General features: G+C 49.6%; 4 protein-coding genes across 4 annotated transcripts in view; 2 read left to right on the top strand and 2 right to left on the bottom strand.

Annotated features, from left to right (window-relative positions):
• The window catches only part of LOC125959582 (dynein axonemal assembly factor 1 homolog), a 4,291-nt gene extending 1,139 nt beyond the window's left edge, over positions 1 to 3,152 (top strand). The window contains exons 7-12 of the mRNA XM_049692408.1: positions 1 to 8; positions 246 to 331; positions 402 to 445; positions 513 to 716; positions 972 to 2,662; positions 2,711 to 3,152. The exon at positions 1 to 8 is cut by the window's left edge and continues 57 nt beyond it. Coding sequence (XP_049548365.1) covers positions 1 to 8; positions 246 to 331; positions 402 to 445; positions 513 to 716; positions 972 to 2,662; positions 2,711 to 3,152 — 2,475 coding nt within the window. The remainder of the gene's footprint in view (positions 9 to 245; positions 332 to 401; positions 446 to 512; positions 717 to 971; positions 2,663 to 2,710) is intronic.
• Positions 3,153 to 3,201: 49 nt separating this feature from the next.
• On the bottom strand, positions 3,202 to 4,698 carry LOC125960204 (zinc carboxypeptidase A 1-like). The gene has a single exon (XM_049693453.1). The coding sequence runs from the start codon at positions 4,696 to 4,698 to the stop codon at positions 3,328 to 3,330; it is 1,371 nt and encodes a 456-aa protein (XP_049549410.1). The 3' UTR covers positions 3,202 to 3,327.
• A 2,426-nt stretch (positions 4,699 to 7,124) lies between these two features.
• Positions 7,125 to 12,314, top strand: LOC125960195 (cytosolic 10-formyltetrahydrofolate dehydrogenase). Its single transcript, XM_049693436.1, has 4 exons — positions 7,125 to 7,210; positions 7,314 to 10,050; positions 10,128 to 10,200; positions 10,276 to 12,314. Exons 1-3 carry the CDS (start codon positions 7,169 to 7,171, stop codon positions 10,181 to 10,183), a joined length of 2,835 nt encoding a protein of 944 aa, XP_049549393.1. The 5' UTR covers positions 7,125 to 7,168; the 3' UTR covers positions 10,184 to 10,200; positions 10,276 to 12,314.
• Positions 12,315 to 12,745: 431 nt separating this feature from the next.
• LOC125960203 (sodium channel protein Nach-like) lies at positions 12,746 to 15,084 on the bottom strand. Its single transcript, XM_049693452.1, has 4 exons — positions 14,635 to 15,084; positions 13,473 to 14,530; positions 13,286 to 13,392; positions 12,746 to 13,216 (listed from the first exon to the last, which is right to left on the bottom strand). The coding sequence occupies exons 1-4, from the start codon at positions 14,923 to 14,925 to the stop codon at positions 13,095 to 13,097; spliced, it is 1,578 nt and encodes a 525-aa protein (XP_049549409.1). The 5' UTR covers positions 14,926 to 15,084; the 3' UTR covers positions 12,746 to 13,094.
• Positions 15,085 to 18,962: the final 3,878 nt, after the last annotated feature.

Genomic DNA, 18,962 nt, shown 5'->3' on the forward strand with positions numbered 1-18,962 from the left:
GAAGCATGGTAAGTATTACGAGTTGCTGAATAAAACGATCCACAAACGCGCAATATTATTGGTTAATATTCTACGTTACTTGGATTTATTTAACGTATTTAGGCCCTGCAAAGTGTTTTCCAGTTTCTGAAAATATGCTGAATACACCAAAGTAACCTGAAATATTGACCAATAATATTGCGCGTGTGTAGCCGGCTTAAAGCCTTCTTTGATTACAAAAAATGTCTACGAACACAATTTTACAGGAAACGAGGAGGCTATGAGGAAGAACGAAAGGAACATTTGCGCTGGAAGCGAGAGGAACAGCGTAAAATGCGGCGCAGCATTAACGGTATGCCACAACATAAAGCAACCTGCACATCAGTATAACCTGATGCACTTTCCACTTTTTATCTTCCTAGCAACACTTCGGCTTCGGCACCGAGGAGATGGTGAACCGGAATTGGTAAGAGTTTTTCATTTCAAATTTATCTAAATGCTCTCTATTTCTAATATCTCTCACCTTCCTTCAGTTGAAGACCAGCAGCGATGAGGATCCTGGCGTTGACTCGGAGGATGGCCAGTCCCGCGAAGAGCAGCAATTCAACGAAAGCACCGAATGTGAATCGAACGAGGTTGCTTGGAAGGAAATGGAGCAGCTTTTTAGTCAGCATTTGGAAGGACCCACAACGCAGATTAATCCCATTAAAGCAGAGACCGTCTCAGTGCCAGGGAATGTATCGGAATGTTTCAAAAAAGAAAGCAAGCCAAGAGCTCTCGTTGAAGAAATTAGCCAAGAGGAATATGTAAATTTGACCACGAAGAAGGATTCCGAAGCGGAACATGCCGATGCTGATACTGTTATGAGAGCGCGAGACGCTGAAGAGACCTCGGAAAGGAATGAAAATGCTATAAGCATCGCTGAAATCGATGGAAAAGAAACGATTTTAACTATCGAATCGATGGTTGATCACTGTCATGATCTCGTTCAGCCAGTCCAACTTGTAGAGAGTGTCCAGAATCAGGACGAAAAACTCACCGAAACTTCGAACAATGATCACCACAGTATAGAGTCTGCGGATTGTGCTAACGCATTAGAGACCGGCATTGCAGAAGGTCTGCAACCCTTACCGAAACCACTGGCTAAGGAAAAAGAGGAAAAGATTGCTTCAGCAGAAGCGGACGACACCCTGAACGTCACGATTCAATCTAGAGAAATTTCCATCACGATGCAACCCTCTTGCATCGAGTCGAACGCTCCACCAGCACAACCATGCACGTCGATCGCACTGGAGGAGACTCCACCACGCAAGGATTCCAACGTGTCCGCCGACAACGTCACTGGTTCGGATTCCAATTCCGACCCAACGCTCGTTACCGACTTTGACCGTTCGGTGCGCAACAGTCTCACCTACACGTCCGGTTCCGACACCTCCGACAGCGAGGACATGTACGATAAAATAGTCCCAAAGAAGCACCGCAAACTGGCCACAACACTTCGAAGTGAGGCAATGGTCTGTACAAGCAGTACCAGTAGCAGCAGCTCGGAATGTGAGCACGCTCATGATGAAGGACCGAGCAGAAAGACGCTGGGTGAAGATGATCGTCAAGGAACGATCACGGAGTTCATCGATGAGTATAAACGCTTCTTCCACTCGGTGGACGTGCGTGATCCGAGGTGTGTGCTGAAGAACCGCCACAAGCTGGTACGTCCCCAGACGGCCAAATCGCAGCGCACCGAACCGATCGTCTACGAGGGTGTGCTGAAGACGATCGAGCAGCAATCGAATGAGACGAAAATAGAGCAAGCTCGCCAGGAGCACGCTGAGCGTAGCAGTCTGGCCAGGGAGGCGGTACTCGACCGTCTGTTGAAGGGTCACGCCGAGGTGGACATGGATCTGGAGCAGCAACCGATATCGATCGGTGGCAAGGAGCACAACTTCCGCGACTATCGCCTCGAAGTGTTCCGGAAGGATCAGGAGAAGCTGCAGACGCTGATCGATCGCGTGACGGCACAGAAGGAGAAATACAATGCGCACATCGACAGCATCCAGGATCAGCTGACGAACATTATGGACGATTATGGACAGATCAGCGAGAAGCTGAAGCGAGTGGACGATATGATACAAACGATCGGTGAGGAGATCACCGGTGATGACGAGCAGCATCGCCCGTCCGTAGAATGTCAGGCCCGCTCCATTGTGGAGCAAATTGTGGAGAATCTGACCACCACCCTCGAGCAACGAGCAGAAGAAGGTGGTCAGAGTGCTGAGGGCCTAGCTCCGGATCCACCAACCAAAGTATCATCGGATCGGGAATCGAACGCTTCCTCGTCGGGCCAGGATGCGGAGCGCGATGAATTCGTTCACTACCAAGACACTCCCGGTACTACCGGCCAGCAACACCACCGTCATCGGTCACTACCGGTCGAGTTTAACCGTGATCCGGTGTACCGCAAATTCATCGACATCCAGTTCGAGATCGATAAGCTGACGGAGGACGAGCTGTTCTTTGCCCTCTCGGACGCCGCCCGGGAGCTGAAAGACGAGGAGGAGCAGGCTAAGATGCTACACGATGCGGTCGATGAGTACTGGAGCCGGTACGACGATGTGGACGCCTTCCGCCAGTGTCTCAACCTGAACGCACATCCGATCATCCAGCGTTTCCGGCGCTTCATCGAACAGTGCCGCGAAGATGCCGCGATTTCCGATACGGACACTGCCGAATCGAGTTGCGCAGAGCATGATCAGCATGTGCGTAAGCTGGAGCAGGCATACCAGCGGTACGAGCGGCGCTTGTCGAACCATCTGTTCGATGAGTATCTTATCATGAGCCGCAAGGTGAGCATTGCGACGAGTGCAACCACGGGCGGCGAATCGAGTGCCACTGAGCTGGAGCTGATCGAAATCGAACCATCGGAGGACAGCTCGGGAAAGATCGGAATAATGGCGGGACTGCGTGCCAGTGCCTGGGAGACGTACGAGGACCCCGCGAAGTGGCCAATGCAACTCGAAGAAGATGAAGAGCTACAGCAAGCGTTGGCCGCAGCGTTTCCACGTGACAAGCAGGAGCAGGAGGAAACTCTCGAGGAACTGGAGGATGAAGAGTCTAAGCCCGAGCAGCAGCAGCAGATCGATAACCAGACCACGATAACCGAACAAAACCATGATTAGGATCAAGATTAGATGCCTAAATCAAGCGCACACTGTAGCTACCTAGGGTTTTGTGTTTCCGATTATATTTCTTCTCACCAACGCAACGGTGGAGTCCCCTCTCTTAAAACCCCTTAAGCACCCGTAGACACGTTTCTAATAAAGCATATTTCACACATCGCTGCACCATGTTTGTCTATGCTGCCAGGTAGCCCCGTTCGGCCGATTCCTCCAGCAGTGTGATGAGTGAATCGAGCGTCTCCTCACCGGTCGGAATGATCTGTTTCGGTGGCAGAACGAAACCATTGAACGCGTTCGGTCCCGGTCGCAGCTCGTACGTGTAGGCAATCTTTACATCCTCCACACCATAGCTCCAGTCCACACTGGAACCACTGGCCGGATAGATCGCATCGTACACATTACCGTACGTGTACCTCGTCCCGTAACGTTGCGCCAACGACAGTACCGTCGCGTTAGCGATCTCATTCAAATCCTGATGGTTCGGCGAGTGGGCCCCGGTGTGACCATACGGGAACAGCAGCAGCTGCGAGTACGAATGGAACGCAATGTACGCCCGCAGCTTACCGCGCAGCGTCTTCACGAAGGCGGCCAACGATTTCGTTTCGATCTCGGAGAACGCGTTCGGTCCAGCGAACGTATCCGAGCACGGGTTGCTGCTGGTGCCCTGTTCCGCCCAGTGGAAGTCCCAGTTACGGTTCGGATCGGCCCCGTAACAGGACAGCCCGTACGGTTTCCGTGTCTTGCGCCACAACCGATTCACCCGGAACGTGTACTCGTACCCATCGGGATTAGCATTCGGAAAGACGTACCAATCGTACCGCTCGGCAATGGCGCGCACCTGTGGCTCCTCACTGGTGATGAGCTCGTTCAGGATGTAGGTAACGGTGGCCGGTGAGATCCACTCGCGGGCATGGATGCCACCCTCGAGGAAGATCGCTGGACGGCCCGCACCGTACGACAGCTTCACACCCTTCAGCGTACGGTTCTGGTAGGAACGGCCGGCATCCAGCAGCTGCACCTCCTGGTGCTCACTGGCCAGCCGATCGAGCCACCCGTGGATCTCTTCCAGCGGTTGATAGTCGGTCCAATCGAAGACACCGCGCGTCCGTTTGCTCATGATCCGTGAGCGCTCCTCGTCGAAGGAATGCTGCACGTTGGCCTCCACCAACCGGTACGGGATGAGGTCGGATTCGAGCGTTTCGGTGAAATCGGCCAGCTTGTGCGGGGCCACGATCACGGTGAACGGTTCGCCCACCTTCCGGGCCGTCTCGGTGAATATTAGGCTATCGCTCGTCTCCTCCAGGGCCGCGATCGTCCGGAACTGTTCCTCGCTCCGGGGTGTCACCTGATACAGGCGGTAGTTATCGTACCGTGCCAGTTCCGCTCCATCACCCAAGGTGACACCGCATGCCACGAGCACCAGCAGCGCCAGCAGCAGCGCACCACGACCGGTGGCGTTTCCAACCGTACTACTGTTCCGCTTCATGTCTAACCGTCCAGGGTACCAGCAATCGACTGTACTGGCCAGTTCCCCCTGGAATGCCATTTTATAGCACCTACGGTGTGTGTGTGTGTGTGTGTGTGTGTCGACACGGAGTCGTTGAGTCGTTCATTCGTGCCCGATGTTATCGAACCCGGCTGCAAGCCTCCAGCCAGCCATCGAGGTAACACTTTTCTGCGGGGTTCTTAAATCGATAAAGACGATCCGGTGAGCTCCACTAAAACTGAGGGGGGGAGGGCCTAACGCCCTCGACGTGCTGTCCCATTTCGAGAACGCATCAACACTTGACTAGCGAGTCTTCCATTGACACTACTCCCACTACCCCGCCTGCCGTTCGTCGAGGCCGAGGTGCCCGATAATAGCCAAGATAACGCGGTATTAATGATCTGCTTACGTTAGATGCGATCTGTGAAACGCCCCTTTGGCCAGAATGGTGGGTAGTAAAGAGGAACATAATCCCGCAAAGGAAGCAATCGCTGCGTAATCTTTTCCTCGTTTACTGTCGCGAAAGAAGAGGCTTGCCAATACAAATTCAGCATTCCCGCAATCGGCGATCAATTTGACTAAGTCACTACTGTCGCCCTCGGTACACTTGAGGAGCGGACATGAATGAGTGCCAAGCGGTACGCGGTACGAGCCGGTACGGTAAGTGTTATTGAGCATGCTGAAGTGGGGTTTTTGCTGATGTTGCTGCTGGAGGAGCAGCGCAAGATAAAGATTCTTTAATCGCTCTGCTACCCACATCTCTATACCAGCGCGCGCACACGTATCACGTATCAGTGAGCGTTAATTAATCGGCTGATTTGTGCACCTTCCCGTATGTGCTGTTACCTCGAGCAGAGCTATTATTTGCCATCTTCGCCGTTACTTTTCTCACTTGATGTCACAGAGAGTGGTTTCTTTCCTCTTGTAATTAGGTTGTCAAAAATATTGGTTAAATGACCATAATAAGAACAGTAAACCGTTGGAACGGGAGTTCATTAAGTAATAGCCGTGGAATGGTTGTGTTTGTTCCCGAATAAGATGCAACGTAGCTGAACAATTAATCCGTGAATGGTGTTAAACCATTTTTTTCTGGAGTGAATAAGATTAAGTAACAATTCTTAAGGTACTATTCTAAACGTATAGGAACCAGTATGTCTAAACAGTGCTTCTAATAAGATCTTGACGGGATTTTATTATTTTACGTGATCAAGCATAAACAGAATCTAGAAAAAAATGTTATGATAAATGTTTGCACTACAGAACCTTCTATTAAACATCCTAGTACATTGAAAATGTAATGTAGGATCCATGGCAAAGTAAGAACAGCACGGCTGCATGGCTGCAAATCAAAGGAAAGTTCTACATGCCCGAAAAGGTGCCGAAGGTAGTAACATTCCATTAGACCGCTACCACTTCGTATCAGCCAGAATGGCCTGGCCTGCCACTCTAGGTCATCTCTACCAAAACCCATACACCAGACCACCACCACCACCACCACCACCACCACCGACAATAACCTTCATGCAGTTCAGCAAAACGCCGTTACTGGTTTTCACCGGTACGGTTGCAGTGTTGCAGAGATGTTTATAAACGAGAATGATCCGTAATGTACACCGCACCACTAGTAGTAAACCGGTGCGGCAGCCGGTGCGTTATCGCCATGTCGTCACGATTCTCATCGAGATCGAGATCAGCCGTGATCGGTTGTGTCAACCCAAGGCTCGCAACCAAGAGGTACGGCACGGCACGCCGCCATCAGCTGATTATAGCCCTTCCGCGTGTGCAGGCAACACACTTCCGATTCCGTTTGCGCGTACCTACTTTCACCCTTATCGGCCGGTTCGAACCGGTTGCTCGGACATTCTGTAAATAGAATCAACGCCAGGGACCGTATCAGCCACTCCTGCTCCGGGATTGGACAAACAACAGCGCGCCATGAAAAGAAAAAGATAATAGAAGAAGAAGGAAAAAATGAAAAAACCTTCCCCCGAACCCCGGATTGGGGCTCGTCTGCGCCCTTTGTGATCTCGTTATGTGCAAGATTAATTTCAGAGCCGTAGTATAGAGCCATGCTATCAATTTAAATACAACAGTCAGCAGTTTTCAAACAGTCTCCTCGGACAACCGGTGGCCACACACGCCAACCGACGGCGTCGATTGTCGAATGAAGTAACCAGTTTAACACTGAATGTGTGTGTACAGCGTACAACAGCCGCTCTACCACCGTTCGTATGCAGGATTGGAGCGGCCAGACAGAGAGTTATCAGCAGCATATGTGCATGCATGTGGGGACGGGCACGCCGCACGCCACTCTAATCACCGTAAACGGTATACGCAGGATAGACGGTGAGTGGCATGATCCACAGCATCCCCCCCAACACCCCTTGATAAGCGCGACATTTCGGCTAACCTCCGCCAGCCCGAGTGGCGGACCGCGTGTATAAATATTGGTCCCGAGCGTGTTCCTCCAATCAGTGCAAGTGTTCAGTGGCTGAGAATCGGTACGGATCTGAGTGCTCCAGCTCCGGTAATGGGTGATCCAGTAGGCAATGGCAAGGCGAACGGTTGCCATGTAAGTACCGGTGTGGCGAAATCCGAAACGTGTGTGTGTGTGTGTGTGTTTGTCTTGTGGAAAAAGTACCTAGGGGCTAATGCCATTCCCTGTGCCTTTACAGAACACCAACGGGCAAAGGATGGAGGATCTGAAGATCGCCATCATTGGCCAAAGCAACTTCGCCGCCGAAGTGCTAGAGTTGCTGCTCGAGCGAGACCACCTCGTGGTCGGTGTGTTCACGATCGCCGACAAGGGTAATCGGGAGGATGTGCTAGCGACCACCGCCCGTCAACATCGCATACCGGTATTCAAGTTCCCTGCCTGGCGTCGCAAAGGTGTCCCGATACCGGAGGTCCTGGAAAAGTATCGCTCGGTTGGGGCCAACCTGAACGTGCTCCCGTTCTGCAGCCAGTTCATACCGATGGAGGTGATCGATGGTGCCTCGTACGGTAGTATCTGCTACCATCCGTCCATACTGCCCCTGCACCGTGGTGCCAGTGCGATCGCCTGGACGCTAATCGACGGTGATGAGCGAGCCGGTTTTACGATCTTCTGGGCGGACGATGGTCTCGACACGGGACCGATCCTGCTCCAGAAGCAGTGCCCCGTCTACAGTGACGATACGCTCGATACACTGTACAAGCGTTTCCTCTATCCGGAAGGTGTGACGGCAATGGGTGAAGCGGTCGATATGATAGCCGCCGGTACGGCACCAAAGATCCCCCAGACGGAGATCGGTGCCAGCTACGATCCGGCCCTGTTCCGCGAGGAGAACCAGTATCTGAATTTGAACAGGCGAGCTCTCGACATTTTCAACTTTATCCGCGGCCTAGACTCGGTACCCGGTGCACTAGCGATCATCGAAACCGAGGACGGTGCCGAAGTGCCGGTCCGTCTTTTCGGTGCCTCACTGAGCGCACGGCGAAGTCTGGCCAATGGGAAACCGATCCATTTCAAGGGTGCCCCCGGGGAGGCCTACGTCACGAAGGAGGGCATCTTCATCAACGGTACCGATGATCAGCTGGTGAAGGTGAAGCGGCTTAAGCGAGGCAATAAGATGATCCAGGCGAGCCAATGGTTCGAACAGGTCGACGCCAAACCGATCCCACTCGAGCTGACCGAGAAGGAACAGGAGGTGGAAACGACGCTTCGCTCGATCTGGAAATCGATCCTCAAGGTGGAGATCGAAGGTGAGACGGACTTTTTTGCCTGCGGTGCCGGTTCGATGGATGTGGTCCGATTGGTGGAGGAAGTGAAGGATACGCTCGAGGTGCCGGTCAGCAACGAAACCCTCTTCATGGCACCGGCCTACGGTGAGTTCCTGCAGGTGATAGTGACACTGCTGCGCCGAGCCGATGGCAACCGGGAACAGGGAATCGACGGTGACCGGAGTGGACCCACCTTCGCCACCACCACCTTCAAGCACGTGTTGCTGAAAGCTAACAAACGCGAGATCCGCGTTCCAACGCAGCTCTTCATCAATGGCCACTTCGTGGATGCCGAGTGCGGCAAAACGTTACCGATCGTGAATCCTTCCACGGAGCAGGTGCTCTGTGAGGTAGCGGCCGCCTCCAAGAACGACGTCAACGCGGCCATCGAGAGTGCCGACGAGGCGTTCCGTACCGTGTGGTGTGCGAGTGTTTCGGCACGCGAACGGGGCCAGCTGATGTACCGGTTGGCCGATCTGATGGAGCAACACAAGGAGGAACTGGCGACGATCGAAGCGATCGACTCCGGTGCCGTGTATACGCTAGCGTTGAAAACGCACGTCGGTATGTCGATCGATGCCTGGCGCTACTATGCCGGTTGGGCGGACAAAATCGAGGGCACCACGATACCGGTCAGTCCCGCCAAACCGAACCACGTGCTGACGTTTACGAAACGGGAACCGATCGGTGTGTGCGCCTTGATCACGCCCTGGAACTATCCGCTGATGATGCTGTCCTGGAAGATGGCGGCCTGTATTGCCGCCGGTAACACCGTGGTCATCAAACCGGCCCAGGTATGCCCGCTGACCGCGCTCAAGTTTGCCGAGCTAACCGTGCGCGCTGGATTTCCACCCGGGGTCATTAACGTTGTGACCGGTACTGGGTCGCTGGCGGGCCAAGCACTGGCCGACCATCCGTTGGTAAGGAAGCTGGGCTTTACCGGTTCAACACCGATCGGGAAACGCATCATGACGTCCTGCGCCGAGTCAAACATTAAAAAGTGCTCGATGGAGCTGGGCGGCAAATCGCCGCTCGTCATCTTCGCCGATTGCGATCTCGAGAAGGCCGTCCGGCTCGGGATGTCTTCGGTGTTTTTTAACAAGGGCGAAAATTGTATAGCCGCAGGCCGGCTCTTTGTAGAGGATCGCATTCACGACGAGTTTGTCCGGAAGGTGATCAAGGGCATCCGGACGATGAAGATCGGTGATCCGCTCGATCGAGCCACGGCCCATGGGCCGCAGAACCATCTGGCACATTTGCAGAAACTCCAGGAGTACTGTGGGATCGGGGTGAAGGAGGGTGCCACGCTGGTGTACGGTGGTAGGCGGGTGCCCAACATGAAGGGACTGTTCTTTGAACCGACCATCTTTACCGACGTCGAGGATCACATGTACATTGCGCAAGAGGAATCCTTCGGTCCGATCATGGTCATCTCCAAGTTCCATGCAAGCGACTTTGATGCGCTGGTGGCACGGGCCAACAACACGGAGTATGGACTGGCGAGCGGTGTGTTCACGAAGGATCTGCAGAAGGCGATGAGGTTTGCGGAGAAAGTCGAAGCCGGTACGGTGTTTGTGAACACGTACAACAAGACGGATGTGGCCGCGCCGTTCGGTGGTTTCAAGCAGAGTGGATTTGGCAAAGATTTAGGTAAGTTTCGAAAGGGGTGATCCTCGCGCCGAGTACTTACGGTAAGTAATTTTCTTTGCTTTTTTTTGTTTTCACAGGAAAGGAAGCGTTGAACGAATACCTGAAGACGAAATGCGTGACTATCGAGTACTGATTTACGTGGAATCTATTGTAAATATACACTACTTAGTAAATAGATTATTTTTGTAATGCATAATCTTATACCAATTGTATTGCTTGTTGCAGCATCTATATTGACTGGAATAGCTAAGCTGTTAGCTGGTGGTGATGGTGGATGAATGAAGATTGGTGCTGTTACCGAGGACGAGGGTGCCACATGGAATACCGTCGTCATATAAACCGATGTATATGCTCATGAGGTAATCGTTATCAGCCAGACGGAAAAGAGGGAATGAGCAAACGCTCGGTGCTAGCTGGAAGAGGCTTGCGAAATAATGCTGCTGCTAAAATTGGGTTGGTGAGAGCTGAAGATTATCAGGAATTTTGAGAATTATCGCACCTCGAACACGCACTTATGCAACCCTCAAGTAGAGCGTTTTTCGAACACGCCGCGTCCTTCCGTTACGCTACTTCATTATGTATGAGTTCATTAGGTTCCTTTCGCATTTATTTTTACGCTCTTTACATCTGGGCATCTCTTTTTGTTTTGGATGAATTTTGGGCTTGAGATGAGCAAGATTTAATATCTTCTTCATTTAAACCATTTTCTGAAAATTCGTTTATGCATTTTTCTTCTGCATATTGTTTCGAACCTTTGTTGATTGATCATTCATTGCACTCTACTATTAATCCAACTGGCAACGTTATTCATGAAACGCGTTCAAAATCGCATCAATGCACTTTCGCAAATCGGTGCACAATGTCCTTTCTCTCCATCATTATGCCTATCTATGGTTGAGAACTTCTCACTATTATTATAGGACATTCCATCACCTGTAGTTCCATTATAATTTCTCCATCCACCACCGAACACTTTCTGCTCACAATACATTTGATACGGTCCAGTATCGTTCTGCGAATGAATCAGATACGTTGCAGTATGGTTGATTGTATTGATTTTGTAGCACACGTCCTAGGCAATGGTCAAGTGTATGCAACGTAGTGTATGGACCTTCTCCTGGTTTCGATTGTGAACCTCGCTTAAATTAAGCGCGAGTTGATTTTCCAACATACGAAGCAAGGCGAACATTTCTTTATGGCTCTTATCTGGGCTGGATGATTGTTCATTGTCGTGCAATCTCGCTTAAATTAAGCGCGACTTGATGTTCTGGTTCACGAACCACGACGAACATTTCTTCATGACTGGATCCATGTTCCTGGATCTCGTTCTCTATTTTCAGCAACTTGCTTGCTGACTTATCTTTCACAATATTTCTTATACTATCTTCGGAACTTATCTTTCACACTCTGCAGATTGTTCTCCACTCTTTGCAGCTTGCTTGATATAATATCAAACTTCGTTAGGGGTAATTCGAGGCCATATCTCAGGGTGCTATACATTGAATGATTCACATCGTTCTTATCGTTGCGACCACTTGCATTTGCATAGAAGCTGAGCTTCATTTTTGGAACGCACATTGCACAAAAAATGCCTTCAATAGAGGGATTAATTAAACTAATTAGATTAATTCCTCTGAACTGTTCGGAGTGACGATTTATACTAATTCAATGTTTAAACCAATGTTGTGTTTGATTCGCGTAGAAATGGAGTGCTGGAGAGCAAACATCTGTGTTAGCTACTTGCGCATTTTCTATTCGATAAGCCATGAGTTCAGGATGTTCTTAACGAAAGTGCTGTAACCGATGATGATGATGTCACCGTACACCACATGAAGCATTGACTTGAGAACGGTTCTTTTGGCAAATCATGCATTTAACTAAAACATTTGTGGTTGCTTTCTGAGGTTGAAAAAGTGATGCTTTTACGATTTTGCCTCAAAAAACCAGTTTTACATATTTAAAACGAAAAGTATAAAAAATGTTTATGAAAGATCGACCGGGCTGCCTGGTTAATGAGTGTACAGATAAGTGCTTTAAAATTTTAAATCGATCGGTCCAGTAGTTCTTATGTTACAATGGGGCCTACATTGAAAATGTAGAATTTTAGAAAACCGGTTCAAAGTAGCGAAATGTATTGAGCCATTTATGAAAGGTTGTTGGTTTTGCTGCGATTGGTCCAAAATGTTCACACAATACTCTTTAAAGGATAAGCATTCATAAAAAATGTAAAAAAAATGTGAATAAAAATATAAAATACCTTAGCCCCCCTTTAATTTTAATGAGAGTCCTTAGAGTGAATCCTTGAGACTGATGCTCTGCGTTATACTTGACAATTAAAAAAAAACTGTATATTTGCCATTTTTTGCCACGATTGATGTAAACAATCCGCAGGATACTCATATTAGGAAAAAAAGAAAGGAATAAAACATTTTACTTACTTTGGTTGTTTCACTTCTACGTTTGATTTATTTTACCAATCAGCTTGAAAATTTCAGTACAGTTTCAGATTGCCTGGGTTTAAGTAATTCAGGATTTATTTTAGGAAAAATCACGCTCTTTTAGCCGGGTCTTCGAAAATCTCGATGTTCTCAATATGCACTAGGAAAGGATGCTTTTTTCTGTTTGAGCGAACAAATAACCCCGCCCCCCCCCCCCCCCCCTTATAACCCACCAAGTGAGTTTATTCAAGGAGCAATTAAGTTAAATTGAAGATTAAAAGCCATTTTTAAACCATTTTTGTCTTCCAAAAAAGCGGACTTCAACACTTTTCTTGCGGAAGAAAGGTAACACCTTCCACATATTGCATACTTCCCCATGTATGCTTGCTATGCTCCCTAAGCTATGCAAATATTATTGTATTGCATATGCAAAGGTAAAAGCTCGAAAACGCTTCGGTGAAGCGTTTTTCTCTTGCACTATTCGGCGGGAAAAAGCATCACAAGCAAAAAGTATTGCGGTTTCGTGATTCAATACATTAACAAAAAGAATTAACTAGAAAAGCCTTCGCCATTGAATTTCTTGCCAATGAGAAGTCAATCAAAGCCCTAACGCTGTGGCTTATTGGTGAAAATATCAAACAGCAGACGGATGGTGAAGAAGTAGATCACCTCGAATCCCGTTATGATGCTGAACCCCAGGAACAGTCCCAGTATACCGCCAAAGGATGCTAGAAAACAAAAAATACGTTTTAACGCGTATTCACCGAGTGTCCATCCTTTGCCAGGCACCCAATTACCTAAAGTCCCGAGTGAATCTTGATAGATGTCCATGCGAAAGTGCGTAGCCGTTAGACCGGCCATATACACATGCACCAAGCTATGATTTTTCAGCTCGATATCCTTACTGAATGAATGGGGAGGAAGATAAAATGAAATAAAGTCAAACAACCAGAAAACAGCACCCAACCCGGAAGGGTAACTCACAAAAACGAGATCGCATTGTAGGAATAGCTCCGATTCATGGTCCCGGTTACCATGTCCGCCGTATACTGTATCTTGTCGCAGGCCGGCAAACATCCACAGGGTGATTCCATCCCTCTTCTGTACAGCACACGTGCCACCGTACTATTCATAAGCGGTATCGCGCTCAGATAGAGATCACGCGCCCGTACTACACACTCCATGTCCTTCATTTCACAGTTCTTGAGCGATCCATTGTTGGGCAGATTAAAGGGCAGACAACCGCACTTGTTGTAGATCGTGGCCGCACGACACTCCACCATGCAGTTAACGTACGAATAGCGCTGCAACACCGTCAACCGATGTTCGGTCCGCCCAAAACAATTCCGTACTGCCGGATCCAGTCCCATGGCATCGGGGGTAGCGTACGTTACCGTTGGGTTAATCGTAACGAATGATTCCGTCCCCGCGACCACCAACATTATCTCCGCATCGTTATCCGGGAAATCGTACGAACTGTGTATCATCACCTTAAACCCGTACGCGGCCACATCGGTCGCATGGTAATCTTCAACGAACGGTTGCAACAACATCGACAGCCCCGTCTGATAGCCACTTGCCATCACACGCCTCGGTTCCTTCGGAATACTCACGGTGATCTTCTTCGGGTAGTTATCCTTCAACAGTCCGTAGTAGTTGAACGAACAGCACAACCCCTCAGTACTGTTGACCAGCTGAAACAGATTATCGCACCGCCACTGGGTACCCTTCCAGAGGCAGCGCTCAATCATCTTGCTACACGATGGCGTAAACTCCCCCACCAGCTGCGGTATTTCCAGATTGTTCAACTGCAGTATCTCGTGCAATCGGCGATACCGCACGGGATCACTCTGTCCCAGTCCCGACACGTGCAGATACAGCCGGAAAAGTTCGGCCAGCTCACCATCCGTCAGATTCTGATCGGGGCGTTTCATCGTGGTGGCACGGGCCAGTGCAGCCGTGGCCGAGATTCGGTTCAGCGGACAAACCGTCACCGCCGGAAACGGGATATTCCAGGTGGGATAGTTCGTCGATTCCGTCACCTATTCCGTATGGGAAAAAGAGAGAGAAAAAAGAGGGAGCGATAGATCAACCCCTTGCTAGGATAAACCCCCAATCGTGCCCTTTCGTTCCCCGGTGCAATTACCGTAACGGTCGGTGTTTCCACATTCCAGGACCACGAGATCATGAGCAGCGTGATGGCACAGATGGTTGACGCTACGACGGCACAGGACCAGACGGTACGCTCGATCGCACTGTAACCACTGCGTACGATCTGGCTGTAACCGTGGAGGGCCGTCACATTGCACAGATCCTGTAGCTGCTTCACGAACCATCCCCGATAGTTGAACCTGCGGCGGGATTGCCGTGCATCAACCGATCCCTTATTCTTCTGTACCACCCGTTGGGCAAGCCCTTTGAAGGTTATTCTCTGCATCACACCGAACCAAGGCTACCAAGCGAATGGCAGAACGTGATGTCTGGATGACACTCGCCACCACACAAAGTCACAAGGTCATAGAACGATATGCATGCCCTGGCTCATTAACCGCTAATAGGGAGCTCGTTAAGGGTTATGGTGCGTACATGCCCGTGTCCGTTGACCTTCGCGTCCTAAGCGCCAGTGAATCCTGCCGCCTATGGGGGAACCGGTCCCAACCGGTTGGACTCTCCGGTGCACAACGGGTGTTCCAGTTCGGGGTGGCGGATTATCCCAACCGTACTGTACCCCACTCTGAAGCTGACACGAGAGTAACCTTGATGATGGTGTGGCTGGGGTACCATTGTTGGTGCCACTGTTGAGCCTTGCCTTGCGCTCGCTTGTTTTGTGTTTTTTGTTTCACAAATACGTCCGCTCGTCCGCTTTCCCGATGGCGGCATCGTCTTGTTTATAGTTGTTACGGCTCGTCTGCTTCCCGTGTGCTCCAGATAGTGAAACGTCCGACATGAAAAGCCCCAGAGCACCAGCGCGATTGACGTCAATTTTGACATCTTTCAGTGGCGCACGCGATCGAAGGAGGCCGGACAAACCAGAAATAGCCTCACGGTCGGTCGCACGGTCGGCTGGTCGGTATACTATATTATCAAATATGGCGCTCGTCATCGGCTCCTATCGGTTCCAAGTTTTCCGTGCGCTTCTGGATGTGTGCAATCGGCCATACGATCAGCGCCGAGGGCCCTCCGGGCTGATGGCTTTACTGCACCGATGATGGTCGGGGATATAGATGATCATAGAGCGCAGCGCAGTTGGCGGCGCGACCGCGAAATGATGCAATATGGTGCCCGGGATGCTTGGATCTGATGACGTCAAGCGCCTAGGGACACCCACTGCGCATGCTATTCATCCATCGCTGCTCAGGAAGAACAATATATAGGGCCCTATTGCGAGTGTCTTGTCTTGCAAACGAGACTGCCTTACTACTGCTGAAAAAACTTAGCAGTCTTGTTGAGCTCTTATGAATGAACTTGTGATTTTTTACAGCCTGATTTCAAAACAAATACTAATACTACTAAATTATTCACCAACACCACCAAAACCAAATATCTTTCGGTCCAATGGCAACGCGACTTTTAGTCTCGTTTTCAAGACTCAGAGTCTGGTAGGTTTTGGCACCAGACTCTGAGTCTTGAAAACGAGACTGAAAATGGTATATTTTTTCGGCTTGGTCGTAGTTGCCATTGGAGCGAAAGATGTTGGTTTTTAGTGGTGTTGGTGATTAATTTGGTAGTATTAGTATTTGTTTTGAAATCAGGCTGTAAAAAATCACAAGTTCATTCATAAAAGCTAAACAAGACTGCTAAGTTTTTTCAGCAGTAGTAAGGCAGTCTCGTTTGCAAGACAAGACACTCGCAATAGGGCCCATAATTCTTTCTTTCTGGATTTCTGGAAACTCCACACCAAATTCACAAAAAGTGGGCAACGCTTCGCCTGACGAAAGCTTTTCCACAGAGCCGTCTATCAAAGCTAGCGCGATGCTTTCGCGTCACGATCCTACCCGACGTTTGCGGCGATGGCCGCTGGGAAATACAACATGGACGCACCGAGTGATGACGCACGTTGCCGTTTTCCCGGCAACATCGGCCTCATAGTAATAAAATAATTGCATAACAAGTGGCCACGGTGCAGGCACGCACGTACGCACACAGACCACAAATGGAAAACCTTAACGGAAAGCTTTAATAGAGTTCGGCGAGGGGCCGTTGGGGAACCGAATGGTAGGAAGGAAGGCACCTCTATGCCGTGGCCGCTAAATTATCCAATTGGCACTTCCACCGTCCATGCGCAGCAGTCTGCAGCAGCAGACAGACCAACCGACCAACCGATCGACCGACCGACCGACAGTGAGTGAATGGTGCCCATTGCGTAGCCTTTGGCCGCTACCATTGACGTCATAGCGGAGAGGCCGATTGTGAAAAAGACGTCCGAATGGTCCGAGAAGTAGGTCCGAGGTTTCTGCGGGCACAGAGCCCTAATAGGTGCACGCCTAATAGGTGATCGTCGGCCCAAGGAGTCACTGATCCATTTATAGCGCCTGTCTAAATGCCTCCGATAGGTTGGCCACCGAGCGGCACCACTGTATGACCATAGCCAGCGCAATTGCCGCTCTGATTTGTTGGTCGGCGGGCTTCAGCCTCAGTGCCGCTTCGTAGCATAAGCCAATGCAAACACTCCGTTGCACAAAGCGTTAAGAATAAACAGTGTAGCTTAAGCAATTGGCCTACCACCAATGGCCTAGCGTGCCGATGTTGCTGGTTAAAACGATTGTCATTTTATGGTTATATGATGGGCTGCGGTATGCTTAGTGACTCTGCAGTCCTGCAGTGCAGGCCAGGGCAGTCCCCCGGAGTTCGTCGGTCGGTGTCGAGCGGCTTATCATTGTGCAAATGCGACGGTGCCACCCAGATTCAACGCAGACCCTACACGCGCGAACACGGACAAGCAGATCGACACTACACGCGCTAACAAACATCGTCAACATCGAAGCGCAAAACAGAAGAAAAAAAATAGGAAATTCATGAGACGATCCCTCGTCGACGATGAAACTAGTCCAGAAACTAGACACACGTGTCGATCGCACCGTGTCTGCCAAAAACCGGTGGCCAGCTCAACGGAACGTAACTGGAGATAAGAATATGTCGCGCGTGGATATTTTAAATATTTGCTCTAGATTACTGATCGGACTCCGTGTCTCGCGCTCCTCATCGAACAGTCTAGATTTCGTCACCTTTCCAGACGCATACTGTGACGCACCCATCACATCGCGTCGCTCGTATCATTGACCTACCGGTTCCGGTATCAGTACCGATTGCGACGCATTTTTGTTTCCGGCCCCTTCATCGCTATCGTCGATCTGAACCTACATCACATCCCCACCACCAGTCGCAGATGTGATAATCATCTTGAAACGATCAGGCCAGGGCGAGGCTCGAACTGTTCGTGTGGTACTCTACTGGTCGATTAACACTCTTGGTCGATGGAGTTTTAACCGGTTCGATGCGTCAGCTGACGTCACAGTAGACATTTCTTCTGGTCTCTTTTGGTGTGCATATTCTGCGAGGAGTAACCATGACTACGTCACACTACATGCAAACATACGATTTCAAACCACCTCTTCCCCTTCTTCGCGTGCTCTTATTTTGACCGTCTCGATGACCAACCGGAAAGTGGACAAGATTCTCGAATACTCCAGGATGCCAAACGCTAGCTGGTTTAAGGGGATTTTTGTTTTCGGACGATACTGCGAACAAGTTGAGCTTTTGAGTGGGAATTCCACGAACCTTTGGATCAGATAAGCGCCACATGCTACTATGGTTCAAGAAGATGAATGGGAGTTAACAGTAAAATCCGAAATTCCCCTAGCACAATCCCTCAGCAGATTGACGGCAGCTACAGATCAGACGACATCAACGATGGTGCTTGTTACGTTTCAACAAATACTCACCGATCACTGATTTTTATCCAAAGAAGCATGTTCCAACATATGGAAGTGGAATCTGCTTGGCATATTTTCTAGTGTGTAGTCCGCTATTCCATCCTGGCCTTAGCCATTTCAAAACATTTTCTTGGATTAGACAAAGAGATGTTGCAAACTGTTACAAACATTGTTGTTGATTCTCCTGTTGCGAATCGAATGTTGCAATCGCAGGCATCTACCATCCCCATCGCCACGAACCTGTTATTCATTCGTCGCCGCTATGACGAAATGAATTTGTGCTTATCTGCAGGTTTATGTAATTCATACGATAGCAAAGATTTGTTAATAAATTATGATCTACAGCTTACAGCGGAAAATGTTATCATCTATAGAAATTTGTAACCGAAGAATGGGTTCAGCATACAACTCAATGTCTACTTTCTCCGTCAACAAACACGATGAAAAGGGCTATACATAGCAACGCTTTGTTCAGCCTACTAAAGATCAAAACACTTTTATAAAGAGTCTTACAATGAAAATTTAGATTTTCTGCATATTT

The sequence above is a fragment of the Anopheles darlingi genome, chromosome 2 (assembly GCF_943734745.1).
Source record: "Anopheles darlingi chromosome 2, idAnoDarlMG_H_01, whole genome shotgun sequence".
Taxonomy (NCBI): Eukaryota; Metazoa; Arthropoda; class Insecta; order Diptera; family Culicidae; genus Anopheles; species Anopheles darlingi.